Source organism: Salmo trutta, chromosome 2 (assembly GCF_901001165.1).
Source record: "Salmo trutta chromosome 2, fSalTru1.1, whole genome shotgun sequence".
Classification (NCBI taxonomy): Eukaryota; Metazoa; Chordata; class Actinopteri; order Salmoniformes; family Salmonidae; genus Salmo; species Salmo trutta.
Genome location: NC_042958.1, coordinates 17,437,071 through 17,456,425, shown reverse-complemented (window position 1 = coordinate 17,456,425; position 19,355 = coordinate 17,437,071). Strand labels below are relative to the sequence as shown.

Here is a 19,355-nt window from a genome sequence, read left to right as displayed (position 1 = left end):
GGATTGAGGTCAGGGCTTTGTGATGGCCACTCTAATACCTTGACTTTGTTGTCCTTAAGCCATTTTGCCACAACTTTGGAAGTATGCTTGGGGTCAATGTCCATTTGGAAGACCCATTTGCGACCAAGCTTTAACTTCCTGACTGATGTCTTGAGATGTTGCTTCAATATATCCACATAATTTTCCCTCATTATGATGCCATCTATTTTGTGAAGTGCATCAGTCCTTCCTGCAGCAAAGCACCCCCACAACATGATGCTGCCACCCCCTTGCTTCACGCTTGGGATGGTGTTCTTTGACTTGCAAGCCTCCCATTTTTTCCTCCAAACATAACGATGGTCATTATGGCCAAACAGTTCTATTTTTGTTTCATCAGACAAGAGGACATTTCTCCAAAAAGTACAATCTTTGTCCCCATGTGCAATTGCAAACTGTAGTCTGGCTTTTTATGGGGGTTTGGAGCAGTGGCTTCTTCCTTGCTGAGCGGCCTTTCAAGTTATGTCGACATAGGACTCGTTTTACTGTGGGTATAGATATTTTTGTACCTGTTTCCTCCAGCATCTTCACAAGGTCCTTTGCTGTTGTTCTGGGAATGATTTGCACTTTTCGCACCAAAGTACATTCATCTCTAGGAGACAGAACGCGTCTCCTTCCTGAGCGATATGACGGCTGCATGGTCCCATGGTGTTTATACTTGCGTACTATTGTTTATACAGATGAACGTGGTATTTTCTGGAATTTTCCAAGCTGTTTAAAGGCACAGTCAACTTCATGTATGTAAACTTCTGACCTACTGGAATTGTGATACAGTGAATTGTAAGTGAAATAATCTGTCTGAAAACAATTCTTGGAAAAAGTACTTGTGTCATGCACAAAGTAAATGTCCTAACCGACTTGCCAAAACTATAGTTTGAAATTTGTGGAGTGGTTGAAAAATGAGTTTTACTGACTCGTGTATGTGTAAGTGTATGTATGTAAACTGTGTATGTAAACTTCCGACTTCAACTGTATTATAGGGCACAATAATATGAAATTATGACTACAAGATGCATAATCTGTCACACCCTGACCATAGAGAGCCCTTGGTTCTCTATGGTGTTTAGGTCAGAGCGTGACTAGGGGGGTGTTCTAGTCATTGTATGTCTATCTTGGTGAGTTGTATGGTTCCCAATTAGAGGCAGCTGGTAATCGTTGCCTCTAATTGGGGATCATGTTTAGGTAGCCTTTTTCCCACCTGTGTTTTGTGGGATATTGTTTGTGTTAGTGTGTTTGAGCACTACGTCATCACGGTCTTTGTAAGTTTTGTTATTTTGTTTGTAGTTTCACTTTGTATTTAAAGATGTGGATCTCAATTCATGCTGCGCCTTGGTCCGCTCATTTCCAAGATCGTGACAGAATATCCCACCAACAAAGGACCAAGCAGAGTGAGAATGAGGTAGAGAAGTTTTGTACTTGGGAGGACATGAGAGGACACAAGACCCTTCCATGGCGGGAGTCGCCAAGGAGCATAGGGGGACAGCGACGACGCCGGGGACCGCGGCCACAGAAACCCCAAGATTTTTGTTGGGGGGGGGGAACATGGAGCTGGCGGTCGCGCAGCGGAGAGTGCCAGAGCCTGTTTGGGAGTCGGAGGAGGAATTTGATGAACGATTCCGGAGAGAGGTGGTAGCGATGAGAATGCTGCAGCACAGGCGTGCTGAAGAGCGTGACACCAGTCCGGTGCCATCTGCACCGGTTTCACGCATCTGGCCTCCAGTGCGCCTCCCCTGTCCGGTACGTCCTGTGCCAGCTACCCGCACTAACCCTGAAGTGCTTGTCACCGGTCCGGTGCCACCTGTGCTGGCTCCACGCACCAGGTCTCCAGTTCGTCTCCCAATTCCGGTACGTCTTGTGCCAGCTCTCCGCACTCTCCCTGAAGAGCGTGTCACCAGTCCGGTGCAACCTGTGCCATCTCCACGCATCAGGCATCCAGTGAGCCTCCCCAGTCCGGTACGTCCTGTGCCTGCTCCCCGCACTCGCCCTGAAGTGCATGTCACCAGTCCGGTGCCACCTGTACCGGCTCCACACACTAGGCCTCCAGTGCACCTTCACAGTCCAGAGCTTTGGGCGACCTTTCACAGTCCAGAGCTTCGGGCAACGGTTCCCAGTCCAGAGCTTCGGGCGACGGTTCACAGTCCAGAGCTTTCGGCGACGGTTCCCAGTCCAGAGCTTCCGGCGACGGTTCCCAGTCCAGAGCTTCTGGCAACGATTCCCAGTCCAGAGCTTCCGGCGATGGTCAACAATCCGGAACCTCCGGCGACGGACAACGGTCTGGAGCTTCCAGGCAAGGCGTCCAGTCCTGCTCCAGGGCAGGAGCCTTCCTCTGCGCCGATGCCCAGTCCAGGCATGGCGTCCAGTCCCACTCCATGGCTGGAGCTTTCGTCTGTGCTGATGTCCAGTCCAGGCACGGCGTCCAGTCCCGCTCCCGAGGCCGGAGCCTTCCTCTGCGCCAGTGCCCAGTCCAGGCACGGTGTCCAGTCCCACTCCATGGCAGGAGCCTTCTTATGCGCCGGTGCCCAGTCCAGGCACGGCGTCCAACCCAGCTCCATGGCCGGAGCCCTCCTCTGCGCCGGTGCCCAGTCCAGGCACGGCATCCAGAACCACTCCAAGGCCGGAGCCTTCCTCTGCGCCGATGCCCAGTCCAGGCACGGCGTTCAGCCCGGCGCCATGGCCGGATCCGGGGTCTGGGCGGGAGCTACGACCCGCACCGGAGCCGCCACCGACACTAGGCTCCCCCCCACCCTCCCCATTTGTTTTCAGGTTTTGCAGCTGGAGTCCGCAACTTTGGGAGGGGGGTACTGTCACGCCCTGACCATAGAGAGCCCTTGGTTCTCTATGGTGTTTAGGTCAAAGCGTGACTAGGGGGGGTGTTCTAGTCATTGTATGTCTATGTTGGTGAGTTGTATGGTTCCCAATTAGAGGCAGCTGGTAATCATTGCCTCTAATTGGGGATCATATTTATGTAGCCTTTTTCCCACTTGTGTTTTGTGGGATATTGTTTGTGTTAGTGTGTTTGAGCACTACGTCATCACGGTCTTTGTAAGTTTTGTTATTTTGTTTGTAGTTTTACTTTGTAATTAAAGATGTGGAACTCAATTCACGCTGCGCCTTGGTCCGCTCATTTCCAAGATCATGACATAATCAGTTTAGTTTACTACAGTATTCATGGTAAATGTAATGAAATAAGGCTTGTGAATACAGTACTGACTTCTTAAATGGTATGCAGTATGTAATAGGTTACTATTACATCTAACTAGAAGGATAAATCAGTATAGTAGAACACGTATTACAATTGCACAATACAGCTTTAGTCTATACACTGCTACACAATACAGTTCCAGTATGTTAACATTGACGGTAAACTATAAAGTGGCCCGCAAGGACATGTGACTGCTGAAACGTGTTATAAACTGTGTACTGACCATGAAAATGGCGGACAGTGATAAGCATTCAACTGGACAGAATAGATCTGATTGGAGAAGATGAATTAAATGTCTCTCCTCTGCTGCTGTGCCAGTTTGGCCTCTGCACCCCCCTCTCTTTATCTCTCTATCTCGCTCTCTTTATCTCTATCTCTCTCTTTCTCTTTTCTTTCTTTCTCTCTCTCTCTCTCTCTCTCTCTCTCTGTCTGTGAGATGGTTAGCCAGACCTGGAGGAAGCACTAATTAGCATGTTTGGAATGTTAATGAGGGGCGCGTGTCACCGTCCACCAATAGGATACCAGCCCTCCTCTCACCCGTCAGAGAGAAGACATCTGTTCCACCATCTGACTGCAGCCTACCTCCCGCAGGCTAAGAGTGTTGTTGTTAGTATGTGTGTGTGTGCTTATATGTAGGGTGGGTTGAGTCAGTGTGTGTATTTGGAGGGAGTGGACAGATAGATAGAAAGGCCAAATGTCCTGACAAAATTTCTAACAATTAGAGAGTGTCATTTCCCCAAAATTCAAACTATTATTCAAAGTTTCATAGACCTCTCTGGTGAGAATAGGCTACCCATCCTGTTGGGGTAGGACACAGAGAGCTGTGGGTTGGCAACACACTACATTGCTGCCTGCTATGAAGGACAGTGTCTGACAGACCAATCAACATGTCCAACCTGCCATTGTTATTGTTCATTGTATGGTTATTTTTACCCTTGATTATTGTGGTTACTGATTGTCCACGTTGACAATCTTGATTATTATAATTCTTATGTTAATTACATCATAGTTGATTGATGTGGTCCTCTGGCCTGTCCCACAGCCTAATAGATACATCATAGTTGAGGGGAGACAAGAGCCTCAGACATGCCTAAAAATGAACCACTAATCCTTTATTTTTCTGTTCTATTGTAAGACTTACCATCAGATGTGAATGGTCCTCAAAATGTTTTTTAACCAGCTAAATGTTCATTCAGTCTTGGTCTTGATGGAAAGTAAACCTCAGTCTAGACGCTGTTGATTGTGTAATTGAGTGTTCTTTGTGCGCAGAGCAGTGCTTTCGTATTAAATTGGCCATAAAAACCCGTATTTCTCTTCTTGCCTCCGCTTTCTGCCTTCCTTCCTCCTCTCAGGAAAGCTGTGTAAACTACACATTTTTAATTCAGTGAAATAAATCTCCTGTCTTTGTGTTGGGTTCCAATCTTAATTAGTGACACAAGTGTCTCTCTAATTTAAGCTGCTCGACCCACATACCGTCACAGAGAGAGAGGGAGCCAGGGAGGGCTTCAAGTTTAAAGCTGGGCTGTTTGCATGGAAAGCGACAGAATAACAATGGCTGCATCGTATGATTAACTGTTGCTAAGAGACAGATGTCAGATGGTTCTGAGCATGTACGTTTAATGATGGCTGTTCCTCTGCATCCAATCGCTGTTCCTCCTCAAACACACTATGTTCTTTATATGTATTTTAACCCAGCTTTATGTGTGTGTGTGTCCTCAGGTGTGTTGTGGAACCTGTCATCGTGTGACGCCCTGAAGATGCCAATCATCCAGGATGCGTTGGCCGTTCTGACCAATAGCGTCATCATCCCCCACTCTTCCTCCTGGGACTCCTCCCACAATCTCCATGACGACCGCAAGCAACACACACACACCTCTCAGGTGCTCCGCAATGCCACCGGCTGCCTCAGGTGAGTCACACACATGCACAAACACACACAGTAACGGCACCGACTGCCTCAGTGAGTGCACCTGTCCTTGTGCCTTTACCCACCTCGTTTTGCGTGAGGAACATATTCCAGTTGGAGTCCCTTGTGGTTTGTTGCTGCTAAAGTATTTTTCTGTGTGTTAGAGTTTAAACCCTCCCTCACAGCACCACACACACCCCTGTCTCCCCTCCATCTCCCTCTAACCCTATGAGAAACCATATAGTATGGTTGAAATGGACTCAATATTTCTGTGTTAATGGTATGGATTCATTATGCAGTGATTTTCCACTGCCTCTGCCTCTACAGTACAATGCAGTGTATGTAATAGAGGAAATTATTCATGTCATCATGTTTAATGACATTTCGACGCAGTGTGAAAACTTCGCAGCGGGTGTGTGTGTGTGCTGTGTGGTACTGGTATGATTAAGGCATATGTTTCTGATCCATGAGTCTATAGAAACACAGAGCACAGCCTCACTTAAGACTTTCTTTCTCCTTCTCTCTCTCTCTCTCCTTCTTGTGCTCTCGCTCTGGGGGGTATCCATAGCAACAGTTGCAGGCCAAAACTTGGGGGTTGTGCATGTGCTGTGCGTGTGTGCATATGTGTGTGTGTCCTTCGTTGTGTGTGAGAAACTCCGGAGGTAGTGGCTCTACAACATACTGTGCAGATCTCTTGTACATCAAATCCCATTGTGGGTTGGTTCATACATGATATCCTATCCTAAGTATTTATCTATATTATTTAGACGGAAAACAAGCTTGCATTCATGTAAATTTGTACACATGGCCCCTGACAAATATGTCCATAAGTGATATGAAATGGAGTGTGTGAGAGATGGAGTGGAGATACAGATATTGCTGTTCCTGCTGTCTGTGCTAGCGTCTCTGGGGGAATCACTGTAGCTGCCGCCATGGCAGACGTATTACAGAGAGCTGAGCTGTACGTGTGTGTGTATTCCTCTCTCATTCACACACACACACACACACACACACACACACACACAAAATGGGATTCAGGCACCTCAAAGAAGAACAAATCAGATTATGGTCTCTTCAGACACATTGAACCATGTTCCCCCGACACACTTACCCACTCACACACACACTCGCTCTCTGTCACACACACACACAGACATTCTGGCAGAAATGCTTTTGTCACGGCAAATCTGAGGGCATTCTACAGACGTTCTAAAATCTTTCTTCGTAAGAAAGACATTCTGATGGCTCTGAGCGGTTCATCTGTGTCATCAGGGATTTGTCAGTGTTCCCACCTCTCTCTCACAGAGTGTTCCAGACTCTTTGTGTACACAGCGTTACAGACATCTCCATTCCTCCAACCAGAGTCAGAGGTCTGAGATTGTAATCATTGTTCTAAACGTTCCCATAGTTTTCTGTAGCTTCTCACGGTGTTCCTGGACCTCAGTGTTCCCAGTAATAAGCCTATGTCCTGAGAACTCACACTGGCTTCTCAGCCTGAACATTATTGGTGTTCCATTGCGGCCTCTGGGCTTTAGTAGTTTGATAAGTAGGACACAATGATAGGATTGGGGACCAGGGGTGTATGTCAGACAGAAGGGGGGGAGGGGGGCGCTGAGATAGACAGGGGTTGGGGTGGGGAGTAGCAGGGGGACAGAAAGGGCGTGTTGATAAATGATGCTGTCACGGTATTGGCCGGGGGACACAAATGAGCTTTCTCTAATATACACATATATATATATATATATAGAGAGAGAGATTTATATATATATAGAGAGAGCGAGAGAGAGATTTTTATATATATATAGAGAGAGAGATTTATATATATATAGAGAGAGAGAGATGGCTTCATATATAGAGAGAGAGCGAGAGAGAGCGAGAGAGAGAGAACTGGTCTTGGTTGTTGGAATCTATCTATTTTGGGGTTAGAATGACATGGGGCCACTCTGTTTGGTCTGTGTCTTCAGTTCAATTCCAGACCCTTTCACCTGCTACAATATAGGTGTGTGTGGTGTATGTGTTGTGGTGGTGAAACTGAATCAATCTCTGGAATCATAGCTGACGTTGAAGAGATGGAGATGAGAATGGGAATGAAGTGTTGGCGAGGCATCGTGTGTGTTTGTGTGTGTGAGAAAGAGAGAGGTCCTCTAAATGCAAATATGAGACGAATCGTCTAATGAAGGTGATGGGTCCATATGCCCTTTAATAGGCAGATGTACCCAAGAGCTACCCACCCCCTCCTCTCCCACTCTCTCTCCATTACTCTCTCTCTCTTTCCCAACCCTCTCTCTTCTCTCTCTTCCCCTCCCTTCCCTTTCCTCCCCCTCTTTCTCCTCCCCCTTTCTCCTCCCCCTCTTTCTGTCTCTCATAGGTGTTGATAACTATTATTAGATCAGTGGTGCTGCTGGTGGCAGCTGGCCAACTGTGTGAGGTACAAATATGCGATTGATTGGTGTGTTTTTTGGCACTCTCTACTGCCAAATTGTTGACATTTTGCTTGGAACACACTCACAAACACACACATTAACTTGCACATATGCACACACACACACACACACACACACACACACACACACACACACACACACACACACACACACACACACACACACACACACACACATAATGATATCAGTCTTATCAGGCCAAACACAGGGACTCCTGTGGAGGGGTTTCCTTATCTTCTATGCAGGGACTTGTTTGTTCTTAAAAAAAAAGTTACCAATATTTAACTAGGCAAGTCAGTTAAGAACAAGTTCTTATTTACAATGACGGCCTACCCCGGCCAAACCCTCCCCTAACCCAGACGAGGCTGGGCCAATTGTGCGCCATCCTATTGGACATCCGAACACAGCCGGGTTGTGATACAGCCCGGGATCGAGCCCAGGTCTGTAGTGACGACTCTAGCACTGCAATGCAGTGCCCTAAACCGCTGCGCCACTCAGGATCCAAAAAGAGGGACAAGTGACCAAAACAGGGACAAAGTGTTACCTGCTGCTTGCTGTGTTGGAGTAACGTGTGTGTGTATGTGTGTGTGTGTGTGCGTGTGCGTGTGCGTGGGTGGAATGGATCTTGGAAGGGGCTCTCAAGCCCTAATTAGGGCTGTTACGGTGACCGTATTACCGCCGCACCTGCAGTCACGAGTCATTATGGTACTTAAATTCCATGTCACCGTGGAATTATCCAAGTTCTGATGCTGCAGATGGTCATTAGAAGCCTACCAAACATGCTAACTGCCTGGTACTCAGCACTCTATTGTCCCTGCAACCATTCTGACATCAATGTAAATGTAATCGAAATTCTAATCAAACACTTAATGAGAGCCAATGAGCTCATATTGCGCAAAATTTCTATAGGCTATGCAATTGCATAAGAAAACAGCGTTTTGATGGCCTCTATTAAAAAGAAGAGGATACCATCAGCTTCCTATAGGCTAGGAATACTATACAGTATTTATTTCTTAACTTCTCTTTACAACAGGAGTATAGCCTAGCTGGCTCGCATGAAAATGAACCATGGGAAAAGCGTCCTCATTCACTATTTAAGTGCATAGATGACATGTATTTTTTCCCCCTGGCCCTGTTTCTAGACAAGTGCATGATAACAGTCCATTCTGAATCAAAAAAGATTTCACACATATGCTACTTAGTATATGTAAAGACAAGATTAAATCAAGATTAGTCTGATGAGTGATAATATTAGCCTATCACTTGTGATTGATGCCCAGCTTATGTGCAGTAAGGCAAGAAACAGTGCATGCCTTTTTTTGCGACTTTTTCACATCATAGTTGCACACATCATTAGGCCTAGCCCATAGGCTTATATGTGTTGATAAGGTTTGTATCACAACTAAAGTGGCCAAATATCTTCTTAAAATTAAGTATGTTAATCTGCATTACAACGGGTACAGAGCCTAACTGGCATACATACGCAGCGTGTGAGTTTGGGGAAGAAAATGTTCACCATAAAAATGCACCTTTATAATAAAAGTATTACATGTATATTCACATTTGCGGTCACTTTTGAGAATGGTGTTTTCCCGCTGATTGATTGAATTTAGGAACTTGCTGCACTTATAATGTGAAGAAATAACCTAATAGTTTATCAACATTTTATGCTAAACGTTCTGATATGTTGCGTCAGCCTCATTGCTTTTAAAATGTTCTGATGTTAGTGGTTGTATTAATTTTGGATCTATCGCATCCCATAACAGTCCCAGACTATGCATGGAATATTTCTTTCACCCACAAAATAGAATAGGTCAACTTCTGTACTATGGGAGATAGTAGATTGACGTAGGCTACTGATTTTGCTGTTCGTTAGGCCTCATCTTGTTGGCTGACGAAAAGTAAATGTTGAGAGATCATCCAACATCTTCAATATGTGCCTTGGAATTTGATAAGGACGCGTTCAGTTGCGTCCCCGATGTGTCTGTCTTCACTTGTAGCCTGTGAGAAGGACCCGATCACATGACGGGCATTGGCTAATAAGAACTGAGATATCTGAGAGAGCCATGTGAGTGAGAGATGCCTCGGAGAACGCAGCTGGGAGAAGGGATTCTAATGATTATATTGAGCCCAAGGGCACAAAGGCCACTGGCTGCAAAATACATGGAATTTTTAGGGGGCATTACGGCCACACAAAGGGGATGCCACTGGGAAATTCGTGGCATTATACAGTGCTTGTCAAATTGTGAATGAGAGACTGATGAAGTGTGCACAGCATGCACAAAAAAAGCAGAGCTCATGTCTTTCATGCAGCTTTTTTCAAATCATCATTAGAGTTGCATCATGCAGCCTTAGAATCTAAACATATAGCCCAACGTTTGTATTATAGCTAAAGTTGCATAAATAACTCTAAATTAAGCATATAGGATGATCTGTTTCTTTGTTAAGCGCTCAACACAGAATAGCTGCATGTGCGCACACTCCGTGAAATCATTTGGAGAAAATATCCTGTCTATTTTATTCAGCTATGTTGAATAGTATTCTTCATACTATATATACTAAGCAAATCTGGTCTGCTAAATGAACTTGTGTAGCCCACAGCCATTTGGCATTGCCAGATCAGGACCTGCTAAATGAACTTGTGTAGCCCACAGCCATTTGGCATAGCCAGATCAGGACCTAATATATGGACAACTCAGAGTAAGCTATTTTGTTCTTCTGAAATAGACTACATTTTCTTCCTATCATGTTTCTTTAGACCTGTCTAAAATAAGTAATGGATATATTGTGATGGTGTAGGCTATATTAAATGGATTTCTTAGAGTTTTTCAAATGTAGATATTCCAAAAGGTCTGCATCAGTGGCTTGTAGGCTGTGCTTGGAAGCCGGGAGATGCTAAATATTTTTACGTTAGTTAACGGTCAATTACCGTGAGACCGGTGGTTATTTGGTTGACAACCACCGGCTGACAAACTTTAATGACCACCCTAGCCCTAATCCTGTTGAAACATCTGTTGGCTGCCCCCTGCAACCGGTGTCTCGCACGCACACACACACACACACACACACACAGACACACAGACACACAGACAGACAGACAGACAGACAGACAGACAGACAGACAGACAGACAGACAGACAGACAGACAGACAGACAGACAGACAGACAGACAGACAGACAGACAGACAGACAGACAGACAGAGCTGTTACATCCGTAGTCCCTCTTGGGTTATTCATATCTTGGACAACAGAAGATAGCCATCTGGTGCTAATATTTTTTTCTACACTTGACCAAAAATCTAGTTTCTAGTAGCTTTATTGAAAATCTACAGATTTCAAATGTACTCTAAGTTTACTTGAAAGCCAATAAGATATACAATTCTTCAATGGTTGCTATACCAAATAATACATAATGCATTATAAACTGTGTGGTTCAAGCCCTGAATGCTGATTGGCTGACAGCCGTGGTATATCAGACCGTATACCACGGGTATGACAAAACATGTATTTTTACTGCTCTAATTACGTTGGTAACCAGTTTATAATATCAGTAAGGCACCTCAGGGTTTGTTGTATATGGCCAATATACCACAGCTAAGGGCTGTATCCACGCACTCTGCTTTGCTTCGTGCATAAGAACAGGCCTTAGCCGTGGTATATTGGCCATATACCACACCCCCTCGTGCCTTATTGCTTAATTGTACCATGGCTTCACTTTGAAACTATTTACAGGAAAGTAGATAGTTATTCAACTGCTAAGAATAACACATATAAAAGTATTTAATGTGTGGGTTATTAAATCCTCTGCTAAAGGTGTTCAATAAGTAATTAGCTAACAAAGTATGCTAATTCATTAGATGGGATTTATAGAGAGTAACACATAATAAATTAGCAGCGTTAGCGCTAAAGGCTAACAGGCTCATTTACTGCTGGAAATAACCTGTTACCTGCCTGGAGATTTACACACACTCTGAGGATATGATTTGTTATATAGTAGAGTGTTTGAGGGTGTGTGCGTTGGTGTGTGTGTGTTTAATCTCAGCAATCTCCCCTAGTAGATTTCTGATGATCTGTCTCAGAGGTTTAAGAGGAGTGGTCAGACTATTTCTTCTTCTGACTCCATCACACACACACACACACACACACACACACACACACACACACACACACACACACACACACACACACACACTCTCATTCTCACATACACACACACACACACACACAGAGTAATTAGGTGGGGCTTATTCACATTTTCCCAAGTTCTTTCTTTCTTTCCTTATGACGGATGTCATCATCGCGTTACCTCCTCTCAGAAACCATACCGTCTGTTTCCAGCATATTATTACACAGTCTACACCACCATTCTACATTGTTCCTCAACCTTTCGTTAAACCAGGAATCGGCAAGCTGGGCCCCTTGTGGGATCTATCGCATTATAATTAGCACTAGAGATGTGACTAAATCAGTTTAAAATCTGAACTCAAAACTATGACAGCTCTGCAGCCTTGTAAATTAAGATTTAGACCAGTGGTATTCACATTTTTCCACCAGAATTTCTGGAGACCCATGTTGTTCACAACCTTAAAATCGGTACATTTAGATTTTTACATTAACAAATAACCTCTTATCTAAATGAAAAGAAACCAATAAATACATTTACCCCAAAATTATATATTTCTAATTATCTTTCTCAAAAGAAATGGTATGTTTTCCCATAAAAAAATCGAAATGAATTGGTGACCCCACTGCAGTTCCCCCGTGGCGACCACTGATTTAGACAATGGTCTATGTCTGGGTACTTCTTTCTTACTTTCTTACTCTGTCCTGGTGGAACTCAGACATGCTAGTCTCTATTGACAACCAATCCACAACAGAAGGAGAGATGTGGGAGAGAGGTGAGGATAGGGCTGTGTCCTCTCTGCTTCATTAAAACTGTACTCAGGAAATTAAGATGGCTTCCCACTCACACATCAAGCTGGCTATAAGTAGAAACATACTGTTTAGAACCCATCTCTACTCATAAGCAAGACTGTTGTGTTAGAATGATGAATTACTTGAATGTATTCGAATGTGAGTGTTTGAATATCATTAAGGTTTGAGGTTGATCAGGTTAATCAATCAGCCTATTTAAACATAATTAAAACATCCTGTCAGCCTGATTTGGGATTGATCCCCATAATTTACTTGAGGTGAATTCATATTGTATTCTGAGTTCATATCTGTCAGAACCATTGTCTCTGTTAGCAGTGAGAGCACAGTTTAAGGTTTCGTCATGTATAGTATAATTTGTATGTTTGGTATTCAGAGAGCAGAGGAGATGACTTGACCTTCAGTGTGAACACAAAGCCCAGAGCTGGAACGTCTAATTGACTGTCTGTCTGCTCATTACTGAAACACATGATTGGCTTCAGTTCACTCTGATGGGATGGACGCTGCTCTCACTTCATTTCCCTGGCCTGACTGACAAATGTCTCAATGTTTATTCATACATACAGGACCATGTTCCCTGTCCTGTCCTCACCCTACTCCTGTCCTCTGCTCTCGCCTCCAACCTCACCAACAACTCACCCTGTCGCCTTGTCTCCTTGTTATGAAGTCGCATGTGAAAAAAGCAAGTTTACAAATGAAAGAAAATAGCTTAGTGCAAACTGTAACACACATGAAATCACACAAATTAACTTTTGCAAATGCATAACGTTCATAAATAGCGGTTTTGGACATCGAAACAGTGGCTGCCAGCTATGTTGAATGTTTATTAAGTCAATATACCCAAAACCATAAAGAAAATTAGCAGCATGGTGTCAAACATTAATACCCCAAATCATCAATACAGCTTCAATGACATGTAGCTAATGCCTTTATGAATATTTCACATTACAGAGAGAGGGAAAGGGAGAGAGAGAGAGAGATACTATCAGAAAGAGAGATAGCGAGAAAGAGCAAGCTAGACTTGGCGGGATATGTGTTCGGCAAATATATCATTTTCTTCCCCTGTCATCTGGCAATTGTATTGAATGAACTGTTACAATTGATTTAGCTCTGAAGCACTGGAAAGAAATGACAGAGCCAGGTAGTGTATGAGTCTGTATTGTGTATTATCATCCATGGCTGACTGGGAGATTGCATGGTGCGTGGATCAAATAGGTTCAGTCCCATTGGTACCCAGCTGAGAATGATACTGACACCAGAGGAGGCTGGTGGGAGAAGCTATGGGCTCATTGTAATGGCTGGAATGGAATCAATGGAACTGAGTCCAGCAAGTTGTTTCCATGTATTTGATGTGTTTGGTACCGTTCCATTGATTCCATTCCAGCCGTAACAATGAGCCCATCCTCCCAATGCTCCTCCCACCAGCCTCCTGTAATTGACACAGTCACACACACATAAAGTGCATTGGAAAATTATTCAGACCCCTTGACTTTTTCCACATTTTGTTACGTTACAGCCTTATTCTAAATGTTATTAAATTTATTTTTTTCTCATCAATCTACACACAATACCCAATAGAGAAATTTGTGCAGATTTATACAAATAAAAATACTGAAATATCACATTTACAGAAGTATTCCGACTCTTTACTCAGTACTTTGTTGACGGACCTTTGGCAGCAATTACAGCCTGGAGTCTTCTTGCGTATGAGCTTGGCACACCTGTATTTGGGGAGTTTCTCCCATTCTTCTCTGCAGATCCTCTCAAGCTCTGTCAGGTTGGATGGGGAGCGTTGCTGCACAGCTATTTTCAGGTCTCTCCAGAGATGTTAGATCGGGTTCAAGTTCGGGCTCTGGCTGGGCCACTCAAGGACATTCAGAGGCTTGTCCCGAAGCCACTCCTGCATTGTCTTGGCTGTGTGCTTAGGTTCGTTGTCCTGTTGGAAGGGGAACCTTCGCCCCAGTCTGAGGTCCTGAGTGCTCTGGAGCAGGTTTTCATCAAGGATCTCTCTGTACTTTTCTCCGTTCATCTTTGCCTCAATCCTGACTAGTCTCCCAGTCGCTGCCGCTGAAAAACACCCCCACAGCATGATGCTGCCACCCCCATGCTTCACTGTAGGGATGGTGCCAGGTTTCCTCCAGACGTGATGCTTGGCATTGAGGCCAAAGAGTTGAATCTTGGTTTCATCAGAACAGAGAATCTGGTTTCTCATGGTCAGAGAGTTTTTAGGTGCCTTTTGGCAAACTCCACGCGGGCTGTCATGTGTCTTTTACCATAAAGGCCTGATTGGTGGAATGCTGCAGAGATGGTTGTCCTTCTGGAACGTTCTCCCATCTCCACAATGGAACTCTAGAGCTCTGTCAGAGTGACCATTGGGTTCTTGGTCACCTCCCTGCTCTAGGAAGAGTCTTTGTGGTTCCAAAGTTCTTCCATTTAAGAATGATGGAGGCCACTGTATTCTTGGGGACCTTCAATGCTGCAGAAATGTTTTGGTACCCTTCCCCAGATCTGTGCCTCGAGACAATCCTGTCTCGGAGCTCTACGGACAATTCCTTCGACCTGATGGCTTGGTTTTTGCTCTGACATGCACTGTCAACTGTGGGACCTTATATCGTCAGGTGTGTGCCTTTCCAAATCATATCCAATCAATTGAATTTACCACAGGAGGACTCCAAACAAGTTGTAGAAACACCTCAAGGATGATCAATGTAAACAGGATGCACCTGTGCTCAATTTTGAGTCTCATAGCAAAGGGTCTGAATACTTATGTAAACAAGTTTGTTTTTATAAATGTGTAAACAAATCTCATAACCTGTTTTCACTTTGTCATTATGGGGTATTGTGTGTGAATTGCTGAGGATTTACATTTGTTTTAATCCATTTTAGAATAAGGCTGTAACGTAGAAAATGTGGAAAAAGTCAAGGAATCTGAATACTTTCCAAAGGCAGGTATGCACAGCCAGGTCACCCGTGATTCAAGTCAGCATTCGACATTCGTCCATCTCTGAGGACGCTGGGAGATGAAGTGGAAACCGGCCATTAGGGGCAACAGTGAGCGACGTTATATTGAAGTAGGTTTCGGTTTTGCTAGGGCATTGTGGACATAGATGGCGGATGGGCGTTAGCATCTGATTCCAGAGGTTCAAATTCAGCAATATAAAGTAGTTATTTTTATTTTTATTTTAAGCCTATCCCAAACCTTAACCCTTACCTTAACCATTCTGAGTTAATTCCTTAACCTTAAGAATTAGGAGTTAATGCCTAAACCTAACCCTAAACACTTCGAAATTTGATGTTTGCAACAACTTCTAAATGTTACATTTGGGAAACATGGATAAACGTCTAATTCTGACATGAGATTGTGAGAGCTAGTTGAGTAGGCCTATCATTACTTCACTGAATAACAGAATTATACTAAAATACATACTTGAATGTTTGAGAGTTGGCTCAATTTCACGCCCTGGATCAAAGCTAGCTAACAAGCGTGCATGTGTTGAGCGGCACCAGAATTAAAAACAAGCCTTAATCTTACATCTAGACGTTCCGCTAGCGGAACACCACTCCAAAATCCAATGATAGGGCGTGGCGCCAAATACAAACTCCTCGAAAATCCGAAAACTTCAATTTTTCAAACATATGACTATTTTACACCATTTTAAAGACTCTCCTTTACCTAACCACACTGTCCGATTTCAAAAAGGCTTTACAACGAAAGCAAACCATTAGATTATGTCAGCAGAGTACCCAGCCAGAAATATTCAGACACCCATTTTTCAAGCTAGCACATAATGTCACAAAAACCAAAACCACAGCTAAATGCAGCACTAACCTTTGATGATCTTCATCAGATGACACTCCTAGGACATTATGTTATACAATACATGCATGTTTGTTCAATCAAGTACATATTTATATCAAAAACCAGCTTTTTACATTAGCATGTGACGTTCAGAACTAGCATTCCCCCTGAACACTTCCGGTGAATTTACTAAATTACTCACGATAAACGTTCACAAAAAACATAACAATTATTTTAAGAATTATAGATACAGAACTCCTTTATGCAATCGCGGTGTCCGATTTTAAAATAGCTTTTCGGTGAAAGCACATTTTGTAATATTCTGAGTAGATAGCTCGCCAACACGGGCTAGCTATTTTGACACCCACCAAGTTTGGTACTCACCAAACTCAGATTTACTATAAGAAAAATTGGATTACCTTTGCTGTTCTTCGTCAGAATGCACTCCCAGGACTTCTACTTCAACAACAAATGTTGGTTTGGTTCCAAATAATCCATAGTTATATCCAAATAGCGGCGTTTTTTTCGTGCGTTCAAGACACTATCCGAAGGGTAACGAAGGGGGACGCGCGGACGCGTATCGTGATAAAAAAAATCTAAATTTTCCATTACCGTACTTCGAAGCATGTCAAACACTGTTTAAAATCAATTTTGATGCGATTTTTCTCGTAAAATAGCGATAATATTCCGACCGGGAGTCGTTGTTTTTGTTCAAAGACTGAAAAAGTAAAATGGACTCTTCACGTGCATGCGCGCACCCGTCTCATTGTTCTCAGATCGACCACTTACCAAATGCGCTACTGTTTTTCAGCCAGTAACTGCAGAGTCATCATTCAACGTTCCGGCGCCTTCTGAGAGCCTATGGGAGCCTTAGAAAGTGTCACGTTACAGCAGAGATCCTCTGTTTTGGAAAGAGATGACAAAGAAGGCCAAGAAATGGTCAGAGAGGGCGCTTCCTGTTTGGAATCTTCTCAGGTTTTGGCCAGCCATTTGAGTTCTGTTATACTCACAGACACCATTCAAACAGTTTTAGAAACTTTGGAGTGTTTTCTATCCAAAGCTACTAATTATATGCATATTCTATTTTCTGGGCAGGAGTAATAACCAGATTAAATCGGGTACGTTTTTTATCCGGCCGTGAAATACTGCCCCCTATCCATAACAAGTTAACGTTTTGTAGTTAATAAATCCAATGTGACTGTAAAAACTAGTTGGGTACACACAAAGAGCAGACACACACACATGCTCACAAACACACAAACATATTCATTTTTTTCCCTTCATTCTGGTTCAATCTTGCATTTCCTGGGCCTCCTGAGTGGCACGGTGGTCTAAGGCACTGCATCGCAATGTTAGCTGTGCCACTAGAGATTCTGGGTTCGAGTCCAGGCTCTGTCGCAGCCGGCCGCGACCGGGAGACCCATATGGCGGCGCACAATTGGCCTAGCGTCGTCCGGGTTAGGGGAGGGTTTGACCGGCAGGGATGTCCTTGTCCCATTGCGACTCCTGTGATGGGCCGGGCCCAGTGCACGCTGACGCGGTCGCCAGGTGTACGGTGTTTCCTCCGACACATTGGTGCGGCTCGATTCCGGGTTAAGTTGGCATTGTGTCAAGAAGCAGTGCGGCTTGGTTGGGTTGTGTTTTGGAGGATGCACGGCTCTTGACCTTCGGCTCTCCCGAGTCCGTACGGGAGTTGCAGTGATGAGACAAGACTCTAACTACCAATTGGATACCACGAAATTGGGGTAAAAAAAAATATATCATATATTTTTTTAAAGATTACAAAAATCTTGCATTTCCCTTTTGGGTGGATATCATTCCCGAATCCCAATGTTAGAGTTTTACAGCTCCATACCCTGTGGTGTATCAAATTATCTCTGACCTGTCCCCATCCCTCTGTGTGTTTCAGAAACGTGAGTTCTGCTGGAGAGGAGGCCAGGAGGAGGATGAGAGAGTGTGACGGACTGACAGACTCCCTCCTCTACATCATACAGACCGCTCTGGGCAGCAACGACATCGACAGCAAGGTGTGTGTGGGGGTCTGCGTGTGTGTGTCCATCAGTTCAATACAATAGTAGAGAAACGTTGTGGATGGCTACCTTCTCAAGGTTGTTTTAGCTCAGTCTCTCTAAATGAGGAGTTTATTTCCAAAACGCTATATCCACCAATTGTCATCAGAAAGGATTGCTTATGGGTACTTTCATATGTGTGTAAAATATTACTGTTCTCAGATTTTTGATTCATAGATTTTTGATGTGTATGACATTTCTTTTGTTTGGAAAAACGCTATATATCCATTGTTTAGCTGGAATGGAATGTTCGTATCCTGTATATTTGACTGTGATTGTCTCACCTAGCTATCTTAACATGAATGCACTAACTGTAAGTCACTCTATATAAGAGCATCTGCTAAATTACAAAAATATAAAATGTAAATGTTTTACATACAGATCTCATGTTACTGTATTTAATTATTTAAAAAATGTTTTTGCAATATTGATGTCACAAATGTATAATTTGTGCAGTTCTTTATTAGAAATGTAGTTATTTATGGCTTCCCGGGTGGCGCAGCGGTCTAAGGCATGAATTCAAAATGGAGGCGTCACTACAGACACGGGTTCGATCCCAGGCTGTGTCAAAGTTGGCCGTGACCAGGAGATCCTTGAGGCGGTGCACAATTGGCCCAGCGTCATCCGGGTTAGGGGAGGATTTGGCCGGCTGGGATTTCCATGTCGCACTCTAGCGACTCCTTGTGGCGGACCAGGTGCCTGCAAGCTGACCTCGGTCGCCAGCTAGACAATGTTTCTGACACATTGGTGTGGCTGGCTTCCGGGTTAAGTGAGCACTGTGTCAAGAAGCATTATGGGTTGTGTTTTGGAGGACGCATAGCTCTCGACTTTTGCCTCTCCCGAGTCTGTAAGGCAGTTGCAGCGATAGGACAAGACTGTAACTACCAATTGGGGAGAAAAAGGGGTAAAAGTACAAAAATAGAAATGTAGTTATTCGTTACATTTGGCTGTGTAAAACCTAGCAGTA

At 44.0% G+C, this 19,355-nt stretch overlaps 1 protein-coding gene across 2 annotated transcripts in view; it reads left to right on the top strand.

Annotated features, from left to right (window-relative positions):
* LOC115152342 (catenin delta-2-like) overlaps positions 1-19,355 on the top strand; it is a 412,167-nt gene that overhangs the window by 339,201 nt on the left and 53,611 nt on the right. For both annotated transcript variants that reach the window (XM_029697114.1, XM_029697124.1), the window contains exons 15-16: positions 4,958-5,147; positions 18,229-18,346. In XM_029697114.1, coding sequence (XP_029552974.1) covers positions 4,958-5,147; positions 18,229-18,346 — 308 coding nt within the window. The remainder of the gene's footprint in view (positions 1-4,957; positions 5,148-18,228; positions 18,347-19,355) is intronic.